A 17,928-nucleotide genomic window follows, 5' to 3' on the forward strand; every position below is an offset into this window, starting at 1 on the left:
AAATTTCATCATCACTTCAAAGTATGGTATGTGTTTAAAGATATTTCTAATTTCTCACATATACCTAGAATGCATTGATTAGTATCACATATAAATAAATATATTCAAGAGGATTTCCGATTGTAAATCTTGTCAAAGAGTTAAATGGACTCAAAAGAAAGGAAATGACTGTCCTTTTTATTTATTTATTTTTTTTACAAATTTTAGAATATTTAAATATTCTGATATTGAACAAAAATATCTTATTTTTCTAGCCCATTAAATAAATGAAGAAGCCCAGTAAATCAATTCCAGAATAAAACACTTTAGTCTCTATAGTTAATGCTTATTGACATATTAACACGAAATAAGTTTTGAAATGAGAGTTTGACATTACCAGCATCTATTACCTACTTATTAGCACATCCTTGGTGCTTTGGTATCTTTTGAAAGTGAAGGGCACTCAGCCTCATCGGAACAAAATAGAGCACACTCCGTGCACACCTGTTTCTGAGGCTGAGCTGCTTTAATAGACAGTCACAAGCAAATCCTCGAGAGCTTCCTTTGAGATGACATCTAATGAGATGTAGTACTCTGGGTCTGAGGGTCTTTCTAGATGTCTGTGTGATATACATGGCTGTAAGATTTTTGTTGTTATAGGTCTGTGATGGCCTCATATCCCAAAGCACCTGAGAAGAAGTTTAGCAACTTCTGATTTCACTATACTTTTCCCCCCAGATTTTGTCTCCTCACTAAGAAATGAAACATTATCAGCTTCAACATTTGCTTGTAAGTTACAGATATGTGAACTATACTGGTTTACACTTTTAGTTTGCCTTGTTTCAATTTTAAAATCAACGCCCTTGAGGTAGACTTATCTACCAAATGCACCCATTTTAAATGTATAGTTTGATGGATTTTGACAGATCAGTCACCCATACCCACCTTATCAAACAATCCAGAACCATCTGCCGGAAGTCCACACCTACCCACCACTAACCACCACTAACCTGCTATCACGACAGATCTGAGTTTTCATCTGATACCATTTTTCTTCTGCCTGAAAAACCTCCAGGGACATTTCCTATAGTGCAGATGCTGGGCGATTGCTGGGGAGTGCGGGCTGGTCGGCTCTGTTTGTTGGAAGATGCCCATTTTGCCTTCGTTCCAGAAGGATATTGTCAGCTGGATATAGAATTTTAGGCCGGGAGTTTTCGGATCTCAGAACTTCAAAAATACTTCACTGTATTCTAGCCCAACCTTAATGTGGTCTGTCTTATCTTTGTTTACTCACGTGCTATGGATCTTTCTTTTCCCCTCTAGATAAATTTTCAAATTTTTCAATTTTTTAGACTTGAGATCGGCTGACACACAATGTTCCCTGAGTTTCGGGTGTGCGACACAGGGACTTGACAAGCCCACACACCACGCTCTGCTCACCCCAAGTGTGGCTGTGTCTGTCCCTGCACCAGACCACTGACCAATCACACTCCCTGTGCTGCGTGGCTTAATTTAATGTTCATGTGCCTCTGCAGGGGGTGTGGATTTTTTTCTGAGGCTTGGCCAAAGGCTATGTCCAGGTAGAAAGCCTATGAGATTATAGGGCTTATCTCATTGGTTTTCCTTTTTTCAAGATCCTGTCCTATATTGTCTATTGCCTAATGTCTAAAACAGCTGTTTCGTATGTTTTATTCAGAATTACCGTTGTTTATGACAGGAAGGCATTTCATCGTAGCCAGAAGCAGCCTCCTGCTTTCCTTTTTTTAAAAGCCTTTTCATTATTATTTAGTTACTGGATCAATCAGTCCAAGGTTTTGAGTTTAATCTTGATATCAGCCTACTAAGAATCTCATAAATGTGTGTAATTACTCATGAAAAATAAAGTACATGAACATTTCAGGAAAATCAGGTGAAATCCAGACTTTGTGGGAAAAAAACCTAAGTGAAGGTATGAACAGAGATAGAACAGAAATGCCATTTCTAGCTAATTGTGATATATTTTCATTAAGAACCTAATGTCCACAAGTATTACAATTTTCAGGATGCTTTTTATAATCCAGTCTCATTTATTTTATAAATGATATTTATATTACATTGTAGTTTTAAATAGCTTTCATGTTTCATCAGAAAATAACATTCATAGAGCATATATTTCCAAGTATAAGAGATGGAAAAAGAATAGAGAAAGCAGAGTGAGAAAGGATCGAACAGGTAGGGAAATCTAAACAATTATTTCTGTAGTATCTATGATGAATTTGTGCTGATTCATCCACATCCTATCCTTGGTTAATGGCATACTTTTCTTTAGTGTAAATCACTGCAGAGATGGGACAGATTTATTACTAGATACTAAAATAATATTAACATATTTATAGTTTCATACTTGCAAACTGCTTAGATGCTGATCTTCTAGGAGTTTCTGAGTTTCTTCCAGTTTAAGCTGGAACGCATCTCTGTTAGTAGCCAAGTTTGCCCTGTTGTTTTCCTTCAATTCTTTACCACAATTGATTTTGGATAAGAGATGTTTCTGATGCTTGTGATCATTTTTTGACAATGATGAAGGCAAGGCATTATCTATAGCTCTGTGAACCATACATAAAAAATATTTAGTACATTTAAATAAAGTTAACCTCTCCCTATCTATACAAATGACACATTTATGTTGTATGGGTGTGGGAGGGCTCTGTGTTCAGATAATGACATCTAAGGATATTGGAAAGGGAATTTAAGGCAGTCACTAGTAGAATAAAAATGGTTGTGGGGTTATAGTGCCAGTAAAGCACCCCACCTTCATGTAAGAGTACCCAATTATTCATGGCTTCGATTACGAAGTCCTGTTTCTCTTACTGTTTGGGCCAGATGTAGAAGGAACTCCTGTAGATACGGAGAGTGGTTCCTTCGTTCTGCAAGAGCACTCCTATCTGGATAAAAATGTGCTGCGCTACCCTTAGTTCTGAGCTGACGTTATCGCTGGTAGGTATTCCCGTAACCTAAATAAAGTTGGTTGAAGAGTCAAGCAGATAGAAAATATGAAAACTGCCTGTTTGGGGCAGACAGGAATTTCCATCCTACTTTACTAGGTTCGGAAGCCTGGACCTTCCTTGCCGGAGGAGGATAATCACACTTGTTTTCAGCTGTGTCACAGAGACAAGCTGGTTTTCAGGCCACGCAAGGTGTATCTTGAGCGCAGGCTCTGCCTATAGTGTGCTGAAGGGCCACCCACTGGACATCAGTGGGCAACGCCACCTTCTATTAGAACTCTGCGTCTTCTGGAAAGGTCTAGCAAGTTCTACTTCAGCACAGGTACAGAGTGAGAGGAAAAGAGCAGAGCAGCACTGTTTTGGGGGGTGGGAAGGACGGGTGCCCGACAGCCGGCTCCTGCCGCACTGCACGGGCAGCGGGATTCCCAGGAGCACTCAGCCCCAGCTCACCTCAGGGACTCCCGTTTTAGTGAGGATAAGATGCTTGGAGGATACAGAGCCACATGTAACATATACCTATCTCCAATACACATATATATCTTTATTTGGACAAACTGGAATAGTCAAGGTCAATGGTTACTGGATTCCAGCCTATCTTTTTATGTGACCGCAGGGAGGTCATGGAGAGCAAGAAGGTATTTAACACAACTTCCTGAACGCTGAGAGTATGTTTCTCTCTCGGCCTTTCAGGTTTTCCTATTCTCACAGAGTCCTTCCCCTTCAGTCACCTTTCCCAAACAAAATATTGCTAGATCTACAAAATATCTAATCAACCCGATTTATTTACCTTTAAAGTTGACGTCTCTCAACTTTTTCTTCTCTATTTCTTTCTTCTCTACTCCACTTGCTTCTCTTCTCTTCTCTACTTTCTTCCCCCAGTGAGGAAGGTTGAGGGGATGACCAGGAATAAAAGATGGGGAAGCAGGAAGAGAGGGAGAGTAGAGCGTGGGGGGGAAGGAGGAAGACACGGGATGGGCCGGAGAGGGAGCTGAACGCAGAGGAGAAGAAAACAGACGGTCAGACGGAGGAGGTGAGGCTGAAGAGGAGGGAGAGGAAGAGGAAAGGATGGAGGAAGAGGACTGCACAGGGGACGAAGCAGCTGTGGAAGCAGAAGGTGATGAAGACAAGGAAGAGCCTGGGGAGCGGCAGGGAGGTGGGCGGCCGTGAACTGAGGCGAGACGATGGTCTACAAAGGCCTGCGGCAGGTCTGACACTGGGGGGGTTCGCGGAACAGACCGCTGGACGGACCAAAGAGGATCCATGGTGCCGGGGTGTTCAGGCACCGGGCCGAGATCAGAAAGAGTGGGGACTGGTTGAGGAGGGGTATGAGCGGAGAAGCGGGCAGGCTTCAGAACGGGGAGAGCTTCCAAAGGGGTTGGGGAAACCAGTCGAGCTGGAAGGGAACGACGAATGAGGGAAGGCATTAGAGTGGCTGGAGGAGAACGCTGTGGAGGGAAATGTTTGGGTCTGAAAGTTGTGTAAAATAACTTGCTCTGTGAGTCAGGATGAGGGGTGATTGTGGAACTTCGGGGTGGGCGGGGTAGACGGTCAGGTGGGCCGGAAGGAAACGGGGCTGGTAGATGTGGGAAACTGCTGGGGAAGCTGGGGGTCCCTGGCGCTGGAGGGTGAGGAAGATATTTGACTGAGTAGGACAGTACTGAGGCCGGTAAAGAGGTCTTTGGGAGAGCAGAGGGGACAGATGGACAGACAGGCAAGGTTTGGGGCTGGTGAGGGGCAGAGACAGTCGGACAGCTAGGAAGAACCTGGGAATGGTGAGATAGCAACAGGGCCCGTGGCGGAGAGAGCTGTTCAGTTAAGTAGGGGTAAGGTGCGGAGACAGCCGGGCAGGCAGGAATGGATCTGCACAGGTCGAAAAGCATTTGGACAGGCAGGTAGAGAGAAAGCCTTATTAAGATGTTCTTTTTGTTGTTGACACTTTTTAGGCTGCCTCTAGGCTTTTGATTCCTAGTATATTTTTGTCCTGAGGGTCCATGCATGTGTTCTTCTGATCAACCAGTGTCCTCTCACATGTCAGGGTCCTCTCACATGTGCTGAACCGTGTGTGCAGCTTACCCACGCTCCCTTTTTCTGACTCCTCTCAAGAGTATTTTCACCTTTTAGAAGTCTGGTAGTCCTATAGGTAGTGAATGTGGGCTAGAAAATCTGGTTTAAATTACTGGTACAAAGGAAAAACAGAGGTCAAATAGATCACTGCTCAGAACTCTGGCCAGATGTCTCAGGGTTGCCAGTGGCTCCGATCAGCTGTGTCGCCGCACATACATGGGTATTGGAGATAGATATCTGACAGCATCATTTCAAAGTATAAAAACTTAATATGGGGGAAAATACAGCTTCTTCTCCCTTGCATCTGTCAGAAGGGTGAAGTACATTACACAAATGTGATAAGGATTTGGCTGTGATGGAAGCTGATGACTTGCAATTTTAATGTTAGTTCTTTATTAACTAATAAATTAATCTTTATTAACATTCTTACATCTCATTATTTCCTGAGGCAGGTTCCGCCTTCATATGGATCTATTCTCTTGAGGCTTTAGCATTAAATGCCTTCTAGTTTTTCATACAATTTTTTGCCTTTAGATGATCGTATTACTGATATCTTAAATTATGTTTATCTGCCACTAGTATTTTCCATATTGGAGCAATTGTTTATGAGTACTGATAGCATCAACTACTTGGATGCTCCCTGTTTCCTGCCATTTCTTTGTTCCTTAACACATTTTAGGTTTATATTCCACATATAGTGGATTTTTAATGTGACAATAGCTTATCAATATTGTACCTTAATCGTATTTTCAATAAATAAAAAATGTATTCCTATTAACCTAACACCTGATCCTTAATATTCTAATATTTCATATTTGTATAGCATTTTATAATTTACAAGCATTTTTGTACATGTTACTGAACACTCTTAGTTATCTGTGGAGAGAAATTCAATGTTTTAATAAGTTAGTCATAGTGTTCTCTCTGTAAATTCTATACATTTGTTGTTTTCCAAATATATAACATTCATATGCGTGTGTATACATACAGAGAGGTGTAGACTGTCACAGTCAAAATAGCGCATATAATAATAAGTGAAAACTATGTACAAAACGATGAAACAAAACGATGTTATGTTACTCAGTGGCCCCAGCATAGATTTGGATAATGCTAACTGTATGTTTGGGTGCTACAGGGGAATCAGAGATGTTCTGACACTTCATCTCTTCTAAGACTTTAAGGAAGTGTACAGTGTCGAGCAAAAAATGTCTATACCTTCATTCCTAGCACTATAGAGCCTTTTTTAAAATTGAAAATATCTGGGGGCACCTGGGTAGCTCAGTGGGTTGAGCCTCTGCCTACGGCTCAGGTTATGATATCAGGGTTCTGGGATCGAGCCCCGCACTGGGCTCCCTGCTCAGTGGGGAATCTGCTTCCTCCTCTCTCTTTGCCTACTTGTGATCTCTGTCTGTCAAATAAATAAATAAAATCTTAAAGAAAGAAAATATCTGACAACACGAAGGCTGACAACTGACGCGCAGAAAAAGAAGCCTGTGAGCAAGGAAAACCCGTACACAACAATGCACAATGCTTTTATATGAAGTGATTTGGAATTTTTAATACTCTGAACTCCCCCTCTCAATGTCTGTCATCTTGCCTTCCCCACGGAGTACTCTAGAGCTAAGCGGCCTTCACCCCCAGCTTCCTCAGCCACTGCTGCCAGGCTTCTTCCCCTGCCCCGAGGTACTGCTTTTGCTGGAGATTAACTAAAAACAGACACTTCTGCAAGGCTGCTGTCTTTCTGGCTTTAATCCCCTTGGTTTGCATGTCCCCATGCTTTCCTGGTTATTTTCCTACTTTTCTAGTTGTTCCTTCTCAGGTTCTTTCTTGAGCTCCTTTCTTTGCATGTCCTTTATATGCTGGAATTTCTTTCTTTCTTTCTTTTTTTTTAAAAGATTTTATTTATTCATTTAACAGAGAGGTAGAGTACCGGCAGGGAGAGCAGCAGGCAGAGTGGGAGGGAGAAGCAGGCTTCCTGCTAAATCAGGAGCCGGATGTGGGACTAGATCACACGGGTTGATCCCTGGGATCATGACCTGAGCAGAAGGCAGCTGCTTAATGAACTAAGCCACCCAGGCATCCCTGGAATTTCTTTTTTATAGTATTTCTTTGAATGGGGGATATATACATTATTCACCAATAAATGCCTAATGCTTTAAATTTATAACTACCCTATATGGAGAAACCTGAAAATTATTCCAATTAAATAAAAAAAAACAAAAAATTTCTTTTGTTCTTACAATTCAAAATGTATTTTAAAATGACATTTTTATAGCAGCCAAAACCTTTAACCCCAAATTGAGAACTGTAGTCTCATAAGCGTGACAAAACGGCCACATTCTAACTTATTTATCTTGGTTATTGAGGGCGGGGTGGGGGGTGGAAATGCTGCAGGTCCTCTGAAAGACAAAGCGGACTGACGGGCTTTCAGAGCTCCATCACTGATTGTTACTTTTATCATAACAGATAATCGCTGCAACTTAAAAAAAAGTTTAAATGGACTCTTGGTATTTATTATTGGTGATGCGTGCTAAGATTGAAGAATCCCAAAAATGAGAATCAGAAAATGACCCACAATTGAAAAAAAAAAAAACAAAAAACCCGAAGGGACTTGACAGCTACACAGTATAATCCGGTGTTGCACATCAATAGTGTTTTTGAATAAGTGGTGTTTTTTCCCAAACAGAGCACCTCGTTAAACACCTGGTGAATATTGTGCAATATAGTAAGTGCTGGGGGACTAAGTTCCAAAGAAAATTAATGTGATTTGCTTGACCTAACATAGCAGGACAAATCTCAAGCATCATCAAGATTAGGAACTCAATCCATTGGTCCCCGCCCTTAGGGGAAGCTCATCCACATGGGCACCATCTCATGAAGACTTGGTGCTTTGTTCCCGAAATCCAGAGAGCAGCCAAACATCGAACTGGAGGCTTGCTGTATAAATGATCTATTAAATATGCTTGTAAAAAAACAAAACAAAACAAAAAAACTTCCAAAAGGTCAAAAGTTACATAATTATTTTATCTCCTTACTCCAGGTAATTCTGTTAAGAAGATACTGACTGAACTGCAGTTTAATTCTGTGAAGTTTTGGTGTCAAAGCAAATGTACTGGGGCGCCTGGTGGCTCAGTTGGTGAAGCACCTGCCTTCGGCTCATGTCGTAATCCTGGAGTCCTGGGATCGAGCCCCGCGTGGGTCTTCCTGCTCAGGTGGGAGTCTGCTTCTCTCTCCCTCTCCCTCTGCCCGTCCCACTGCTTATTCTCTCTCTCGCAAATAAACAAATAAAAAATTTTTTAAAAGCGCTAATGTATTGAAATCCAGTAAAGTTCTGAACTTTCATCTAACTTAACAAAACTACTATGCACTTTGGTGAGTTTTTACAAGGTGCACTCGATCTGTAGAATCACTTCTAATTATTATGCTGAAATTTGTGAGGGTTATGGGACCCTCCTCTTTGCTTATCCCCCTACACTCTGTGTAACCCAGAGGACTGCATCGACCACAGAGAGCTGATGTGAAGCTACAGCTTTGGTTCTCCCCAAGTGTGGGAATTCTTACGACTGGACATGTCTCTCCCGTGGACCTAGACATTATCCACATGGAGCCATCACCAGGAATACTGGTTCCTGTTTGGAACATAGGGTTTCTAGTGAAGGTGGCTACACACCCACGCCCGTGATCTTGTTGCTCGTAGTTGAGCTGTCCTGTGTGGGGAGAGGGGCACAGCAAGGACTGACTTCTCTGTGGTCTGCCGCAGGGAGTTCCTGCTTGTGTACCATTTAGCCACTGTTCCCTAGAATATCACAGTCGGGCTGGGGGGACATAACTACGTATAAAAATGAAGCAACAACACAAACAATTCATGACTTTCAACTGTATTTACATAGTCTGGGTCTCTCACTTCATTTTAGGTCCAATTGTTTTTATACATTTGTACTTGGATATGTATCCCCTCAATTCAGACACCTGCAAGGAAATTTAGCAATATCTTGCCAACTTGTACCATTTCATTTCTTTTTATTCTTAAAGTCAACAAATTCTCTCAATCATCAAGACTTAAAATTTCAGCTTCTTTGGATCATTTTTGCTTTTTTTTCATTTTCTTTATCCTATCATACACCAAACTCATCATTTAACTTCCATAATCAATTTCTTTCTTTTTTTTTTTAAGATTTTATTTATTTATTTGACAGACGAAGATCACAAGTAGGCAGAGAGGCAGGCAGAGAGAGGAGGAAGCAGGCTCCCTGCTGAACAGAGAGCCTGATGTGGGGCTCGATCCCAGGACCCTGGGATAATGACCTGAGCCGAAGGCAGAGGCTTAACCCACTGAGCCACCCAGGTGCCCCTCCATAATCTATTTCTATGAAATGTATTTTCCTTCTATCTTTCTTTCCAACTTCACTACTACTATCCTTTTAACCTAAGTCCTTTTAAATTCATGGCTGGATACCTCCTGATTTCCCTGCCATTAATCACTCCATGTTCCACACTGTATCCTTCTATCTGGTCAACATTCTTAAATCCTCTTTCTTACATCACTTCTCTGTGCTGTGAAAAGGTGTATCATTCCTTCTCTCATCCTTTCCTTCTACCCACTCATATTTTTATTCCTTTACAGACCTATCATTTTGCTGCTATATAAAATAGTACTATTCCAGTTTAAGCAGTAATGATCTCTCCTTTGGATTATCCCATTAATCTTCTCTTGTCCCCTTCGGTTTCTTTCCATCCTTTCATTTTCCAACATTCACACCAATATCTTTCTACAATGACAAAGAGGATTTTATCAGTCCCTGATTGGGGATCCTGGGGGGCTCAGTCAGTGAAGTGTCAGCCTTTGGCTCGGATCATGATCCCAGGATCCTGGGACGGAGCCTGAGTCAGACTCCCTGTTCAGCGGAGAATCTGCTTCTCCTTCTCCCTCTGCTCCTCCCCTACACTCCTCTCCTGCTCTCTCTCTCTCAAATAAATAAGTTTTAAAAAAATCAGTCCTTGATTAAAAACCTTCACTGCTTCTCTACCAGTTACAGAACAAACTTCGAACTTCCCAGCTAGCCATAAAAACATTTCACATTATATCTCAATCTCCATTTCTAGATTATCTCCTCCTACTAGCAACATACCCTAGAATCCTGCCACTCCAGACAAGCTCTACGTCCTTCAGGGTCCGTGTCTTCTACCACACTGTGGGCCTGCAGGTGCTCAACCCAACCTACGCCCCCTCATTAGACACCTGGTGCTCGTCCTTCAAGCTTCTTCCCAACTTTACACTTCATACTTGATCACTTTGCTAATATTTCTGTAACAGACCCCGTACATGTATTACATGTGTATTATACCATAGCTGCGACCTGTCCTGGGAGGAGAACCGCATCTCACTCACAGGGTCAACCATGCCGATCACTGTGACGCTCAAAAGAGGAATGTAAGACACTCAACAAGCTTTCCTCCTCTATCTTTCTGGCCTCAGTTCTGGGACTCACCAGTTTGATGTCATCCTTTCAGGCTATGGTTCTATCACTCCTTTCCTTTCATAGACAAACTTTTATCTTTACTTGCTCACTCTCCGTTTCTTTTCCACCCATGGCACTCTCTTTTCTGTCCTCATCCCCTCCCTGGCACTACTCTGACAGCAGTCCCAGGCTGACTGCTTCCTGCAACAGAGGGGACACAGTGCCTCTGCACTAGATACCCTCTCTTTTCCAGATTCACTTTCCATGCTTCTCCACTTGTCTCTGCTTGGCAGAGATGAAATGATCCTTTGTCTTTTGGTTTATGGCTTGGTTTGGCCAATGGAAGGTACTAGAAAGAGCCAGGGTGACAGGAGAAAGATGTTTTTGATCATTGGTCTTCTAGCTTCCACTGTGCTGGGCTCCTCCACCGAGGACACCAGGGTCTGTCTGGCAGCCCTCTTCTGTGGCTACACACGTCTCCAGGTCAGGTCTGTGGGGGTAATACTGATTCTGGGGCGCCTGGGTGGCTCAGTGGGTTATTCCGCTGCCTTAGGCTCAGGTCATGATCTCAAGGTTCTGGGATCAAGTCCCGCATCGGGCTCTCTGCTCAGCAGGAGCCTGCTTCCTCCTCTCTCTCTCTGCCTGTCTCTCTGCCTACTTGTGATCTCTCTCTGTCAAATAAATAAATAAAATCTTAAAAAAAAATACTGATTCTGTGGTGGCCAGTTCTTGGGGGGCTCCTCCAATCTGTTCTGGCTTTCCAGTTCCTTCATTAACCCCTCTCCCATCACCCCTCTTAAATGTGCCACCTGTTCCGGGGCAGGATAACAACTGTGTTACTGACCATCTGATCTGATCTCAAGAAACTGCTTTTTTCCCCCAAGTAGCCCTACCCTTCCTCGGTTTCCGTGATACAACCCTCTCCTAGTCCTGCATCAACCTTTCTGCTCCTATCTGGAGGCCTCTGCCTTCTGCTTCCTTAATTGTGGCTGTTCTCGGTGCTCCGTCCTAGATCTGTCGTCACAGTACACACCCTCATGGCTGTGTCCCATCCACTGTGCGGTGTTCTGTGACCAGAAGCCCACCTCTTTCTCTAGCGCTCTGAGCTCACGTAATTTCAATGACATATATTGAAATAGCCTCCTGTTTTGTCCTCTTTCAATCCATTATTCACATTTGTTTGCAGTAGACTGGAATGACATATTAAAAAAGAAAAGCTGATCTAGACTCGACCCCAGGACCCCGAGATCATGACCTGAGCTGAAGGCAGAAGCTTAACCCACTGAGCCCCCCAGGTGCCCCCGTACTCTTCTATACTTTCTGAAGCACTTCCGCTTCTTTCCTAGATTGTATACTAGGAATTGCATTTTACAGGGTTATACTCGCCACATCCCCTTTACAATGCCTGATCTAGTGCTATGCATGTTGTAGCTTCAATAAACATTTATAATAAATAAATGGAAAATATAAAATGGTCCAGAGTACTCTGGTTTGATCCATCCTACTGCTCCTTGATGATTCATTTAAGCTACTCCGGAGAGGAACCAGGAGATATTAGCTTTTTCTAGACATCCAAGAAATATTTTTCCATGAGGAATAACCCATTTCTATCATAAATTACTCCTTTTATCTAAACTTATATTACTACAATTCAACACATTTTTTCCTCTCAGTAAAGATAAATAATGAACATCAGTATTTTAAAATGGTTTTAGTGATGGCTTCCATAAAAAAATATTGAATATAGGCAGCACTATAATACCAAAGATGAGTTAGAATTTTGCCTTATTCTTGGGCAATTTATATTCTTCTCTCCCTCAAATTAATCTATGAAAATAAAATAGTAAACTCTACAACAAAGGTGAGAAGTAACTGATGAAAAGGCCTACAAACTCAGCAGTAAGCTGTATAATTGTTACATATTAATAATTATACATTGTGATAATAAATTACTTACCTCCAATTTATTGTTGGTCTGTAGGAAGGGAGGAGGTTTACTTCTGATTTTAAATTGGATTCTTGAATTTGCTTGAGGGCTTCTTCCAACAGAGGAACTCGTTTTTGAAAAACTAAAAGGATAATAGAGAAAAATCAAATAGTACAGAATCACTTCATTTTCAATGATCTCTTTCTTATATAAGATTGGTCAATAATAAAATAGTACTTTAAAGCTTTTGTAAAAAGAAAGTATCTTTTAAAATAGTGTAAATATTTTAAATTTAGGTATCTAATTCCTCACATAGAAACTGCTACATTGCCAATTTTGAGAATATTTAACTGGAAAAGACTTTGAGAAATGTCCAGGCTCTTTCATTCTGGCACGTAAATCCCACTGTATTTGATCTAGATTGAGTCTGACAAAATTTACAGATATTCTTTTTTATTTTTTAAAGATTTATTTATTGGGGCGAGGGGAGAGAACAAGAGTGCACCAGCAGAGGGAGGGGGAGGGAGAGGGAGAGACTCTCAAGTAGACTTCCTGCAGACGTCGGAGCCAGAGGCGGGCTCCATCCCTCAACCCTGAGGCCATGACCTGAGCCGAAATCAAGAGTCCGGCCACTCAACCAACTGAGCCACCCACGTGCCCCAAAGTTTATTAATATTTTTAAGAAGAAAACGGGAAGTGTAAAAAACACCAACTACTGTTCACAGAGCGCTTACTGTTACAGACATTATTTTCAAGTGTGCTGTATTAACTAATTTAACCCTCATTACGGCCCATGAAGCTGATGCTATTTCAATGTCCATTTTGCAACGTAGGAGACTGGGCCCCAGTTCAGGGTCACAGATTCTGGGACGTTTGTCTACATACATGCAGCGCATTCTCCAACCAGCCCTGCTTCCCATGAGTGCCCGCTTCCCCAAAGCCTTGGGCGGTGCACTGCACTCAGAGAGCCCTTCTTGTCCTATGTCGCCCAGTGCTCTTCCCGCCCTGCTCCAGGGGAAGCACAGCCATCTGCCAGGGGCGCCGCTTTTCCCGCCGTCTGCTTAAGCGGAGGATCCGTTTCCCTGCGGTCAGGTACCGCAGAAAACTCAAGGCATGGAGGCGGGGTAGCTGACTCTCGAGCTCTCCACTGGCACCTCCAACTGTCTCGGTTAACCTTCGCATTTGGGAGTAAACTAAACGAATAAGACAATTACGTAATAGTTGTCTTTCATAGCTGTTTCTGCTCCTCATTCACTGCACTGAATTTTCTTAAAATATTAATTTGGTATTTTGCATAATATATCCATATTAGAAGCTAAAAATATACATAATACACATTTGAAAGTCTTATTCTTGATCACTTGTACATACTATAACTGTTTCTTTATGCAAATATAAATATATATTCTAATTTCCCCCTTTCTCACCGGAAGGCAGAATATTATATCTTGTGATCTGAACTCTTTTTTATGACTAACAATATGTCCTGAAAATCAGGGATAGACACAAGTTTTATATGAGCATACGGCTTATGCAACTTGGGGGACTTCGTTAAGAAAAAATAATGCAGGGGCGCCTGGGTGGCTCAGTGGGTTAAAGCCTCTGCCTTCGGCTCAGGTCATGATCTCAGGGTCCTGGGATCCAGCCCCACATTGGGCTCTCTGCTCCTTGGGGAGCCTGCTTCCTCCTCTCTTTCTCTGCCTGCCTCTCTGCCTACTTGTGACCTCTGTCTGCCAAATAAATAAATAAAATCTTAAAAAAAAAGGAAAAAAATAATGCAAAAGTACTCATATAAAATGAGGTGTAGGGGCTGTGACAGTGAGGGCTCATGAAACTCAAGCCTCAGTAACTTCACAGTAAACCTCCTTCTGCTGGAAAACTTTCCACATCAGTCCACAAAGTTTCTCCATCACTTCTAATAACTGTATATTATTCCATTGTGTGAGTGTGTCATTTGTTTTTGCTAAAACTCCTGACTCTTTGTACCCAGACCTTTTGGTAGTTGGCGCTCTCTTTGGGGCAAGTAATTCCCATAAGTGGTAAGTAATTTTCTCAGGCATTTACAGTAACTGACCACATCCTCTTTCTTCAAAACCTTCTCCTATGCCTTCTTATACATTATTTTCTTTGTTTGCTTTTGCTATTGTGCATTCTTGAGAAGGACTTCTCAAAACCTCTTTTAGTTTCTCTCGTCTATCTCCAGTAAATAGTAGTGTACGTTAAGACTCTATTTTAGGGGGAAAAAAAAGATTCTACCCTCAATCTGTGGTCTATATCCTGTGATTTAGCGTCTCTCGCCCATGCCTTCATTTATCAAGTATATATCACTCATTAATGACTCTTTTTTTTTATTTTATTTACTTGAAAGAGAGAGAGAATGAGAGAGAGAGCGAGAAAGCGAGAGAGAGAGCATTAGAAAGGGGAGGGTCAGAAGGAGAAGCAAATTCCCCGCCAAGCAGAGAGCCTGATACAGGACTTGATCCCCGAACTCCAGGATCATGACCTGAGCCGAAGGCTTAACCAACTGGCCACCCAGGCGCCCCTCTTAGTGACTCTTAAATATACATCTCTATTCCATCTTTTTCTTAAATTTCAGACCCATATTTCTTTTTTTTTTTTTTTAAATAAGACTTTATTTACCTGACACAGAGAGAAAAGAGAGTGTGAGCGAGCACAAGCAGGAGGAGCGGCAGGCAGAGGGATGGGGAGAAGCAGGTTCCCTGCTGAGCAAGGAGCCCAATGAGGGATTTGATCCGAGGACCCTGGAATCATGACCTGAGCTGAAGGCAGATGCCCAACCGACTGAGTCCCCTAGGTTCCCCCACAGACCCATATTTCTAGTTGTTGATTTGATTTCCCCATTTAGATGAGCCACAGAAGGCTCAAAATCAATGCATTTAAAACTTAATGATCGTTCACACCTCTAATCTGATTCTCCTTTTTTATCCATAATCTTGATGAATATTATCATCATCTATCAAGATAATTAATTCCTTAAAAAAGTATAAAAATATGTGAGACTCTCCGCTAAGGGAGGGCAATGCTCTCCCTCTAGACTTTCCCCACTCTCCATCAATTAGTAACTGAAATCTACTGATTCTCTCTGGTGAATATACTACCACTTTTCCCCACGTGCAGGACAGCTTGGCTCCTGCCATAAGTACTGGAACAGTCTCGTGCTAGTCTATCTACTTCAGTATGTTTTCACTTCAGTTTACCTCTATGTTGTCACAGTGACTATCTTTCTCATAAACAGATCTAATTGTAGTAGAGACCCTCAAGTTTCCCACCTACCACTATCCGTCTTCCCTTTCTTCCTTGGCAACAGCCCGCACACTCACAGTCAGGGCAGCAACGCAGAATTACTAAACACTGTGTTCTGTCAGTCTTCCCTGCACATGGCGTTGCTGACTACACATAAGTAGACAGATGGACACTGTTCGGAAAATGATTTAAAAGGAGCTCAGAAGTACAACCTTTTGTTCTTTACAATTCTCCCTTCTTCCTGCCTACAACATTGGTATAATGCTGGAGCTTCAGCAGCTAATATGTGAGCAGGAGGGCGAAGATAAAAATCACAAACTAAGAATAGTTGAGCCGAGAGACAGAAGGCATCTGCTCTCCCAGTGACACCGCATATCCTCAAACCAGCCGTGACTGCCTACCTCAGGACTTCACATTATACAAGAGAAAAATAAACCCATATCATATTTAAGCCATTGTTATTTTTAGGGGTATTATTAGCTGTTTCATATCGTCCTAATTTAATGTTATCAGACTGCTTTTCAATTAAAGTAGGGACTCTTACTGACACAGTAATAGGTCGCTTTTTTTTTTTTAAAGATTTTATTTATTTATTTGACAGAGATCACAAGTAGGCAGAGAGGCAGGCAGAGAGAGAGGAAGACAGGCTCCCTGCTGAGCAGAGAGCCCGATGTGGGGCTTGATCACAGGACCCTGAGATCCTGACCTGGCCGAAGGTAGAGGCTTTAACCCACCGAGCCACCAGGCGCCCCAGTAATGGTTGCTTTTAAAAAAACTTTAGGTGGATTATATTTTGGATACAAGTGAAATTTCTAGCATGATATGCCAAGCGCTTTGAGCATTGGTTCTAGCTTATTTTCTAGTCTCACATTCATTCTTCTTCACCTTCTCCCATCCTATGCTTCAGGATGCATTAAAATACATAATTTATTTGTAAAAGTTTTTCCTTCTGTTGGGGATTTTATTTTATTTTTTTAAAATATTTTATTTATTTATTTGACAGAGATCACAAGTAGGCGGAGAGGCAGGCAGAGGGAGAGGAGGAAGCAGGCTCCCTGAGGAGCAGAGAGCCCGATGCCCGATGCCCGGCTGGATCCCAGGACCCTGACTGAGATCGTGACCTGAGACGGGGGCAGAGGCTTAACCCACTGAGTCACCCAGGCGCCCCCTGTTGGGGATTTTATTTTATTTTTCTCTTTGCTTGGCAAAATGCTCATTCTTCAAGATGCAAATTAAGTCATTTTTCCAGGGATGGTGTCCTTGATGTCCCTGTATAGGTTTAGTGTTCTTCCTTCTGTGTTCACACAGAAATTTACACATTCTGTTACCACAGAGATTCTCAATACATTTATTGATATTGTTTACATTACTTTCATCTCCAATATAAGCTGTGAGATCTTTACTGGTAGAGAATGATTATCTTTCTATCTCAGCCCAGGGCTAAGTATAGTATAGTACAACATACGTTTGCTGAACATAAAGGTTCTGCTTGTCCCTCTTTCCTTCCTTCCTTCTTTCCTTTCTCCTAGAGAGAGCACATGTGTGTAAGGAGGGGTTAGGAAAGGGGCAGACAGAGAGAAGAGAATCTTAGTGTGCAGAGCCCAAGATGGGTCTCAATCTCATGACCCTTAGATCATGACCTGAGCTGAAATCAAGAGTCAGATACTAAACAACTGAGCCACTCAGGTGCCCCTGTCCTTTTCTTTTTGAAGCTTTGACATTTTATACTTAATTCCATGTTACTATTTAAGGTATAAAAAATGTAGATATGGTACCAAAGAATCAACTATAATCGTATTTAAATTCTTAATTGATTCCTGGTCTTAGATTGTTAGATTATAATACTCCATACAATTTCTTTTTATTTTGTCAGTCTCCTAGGTAAGAATTTGAACCAAATGTGAATAAAAAGACAGAATGAATGTGAGCTAATTTGCCAAACCTAAACGTTAAATTTTCTGTTTACTATATCAGTTTTAAAAAAGACAAAACACTGTAAGCCGGTATGAAGTAGAATCACACTTGTGAACTTTCAAAATTTACTAATAGAGCCAACAATATATTCTCCAAATTAAACCTAAATCAAATTAAAATTTTTCATTTGGTTAAAGTCTTATTGCTCAAAAGGTATGCTTTTTAGTTTGAATTTATACTTATTTTTCTTTTTTTTTTCAATTTATTTATTTTCAGAAAAACAGTATTCATTATTTTTTCACCACACCCAGTGCTCCATGCAAGCTGTGCCCTCTATAAT

General features: G+C 41.6%; 1 protein-coding gene across 1 annotated transcript in view; it reads right to left on the minus strand.

Moving 5' to 3' along the window:
- Window positions 1-17,928, minus strand: part of CEP126 (centrosomal protein 126) — a 96,907-nt gene that overhangs the window by 24,426 nt on the left and 54,553 nt on the right. Inside the window, exons 4-5 of the mRNA XM_044257789.1 lie at window positions 12,441-12,552; window positions 2,363-2,561 (exon numbers count right to left, since the gene is read on the minus strand). Of these exons, the coding sequence (XP_044113724.1) occupies window positions 2,363-2,561; window positions 12,441-12,552 (311 nt within the window). The remainder of the gene's footprint in view (window positions 1-2,362; window positions 2,562-12,440; window positions 12,553-17,928) is intronic.

Source organism: Neovison vison, chromosome 7, assembly GCF_020171115.1.
Source record: "Neovison vison isolate M4711 chromosome 7, ASM_NN_V1, whole genome shotgun sequence".
Classification (NCBI taxonomy): domain Eukaryota; kingdom Metazoa; phylum Chordata; class Mammalia; order Carnivora; family Mustelidae; genus Neogale; species Neogale vison.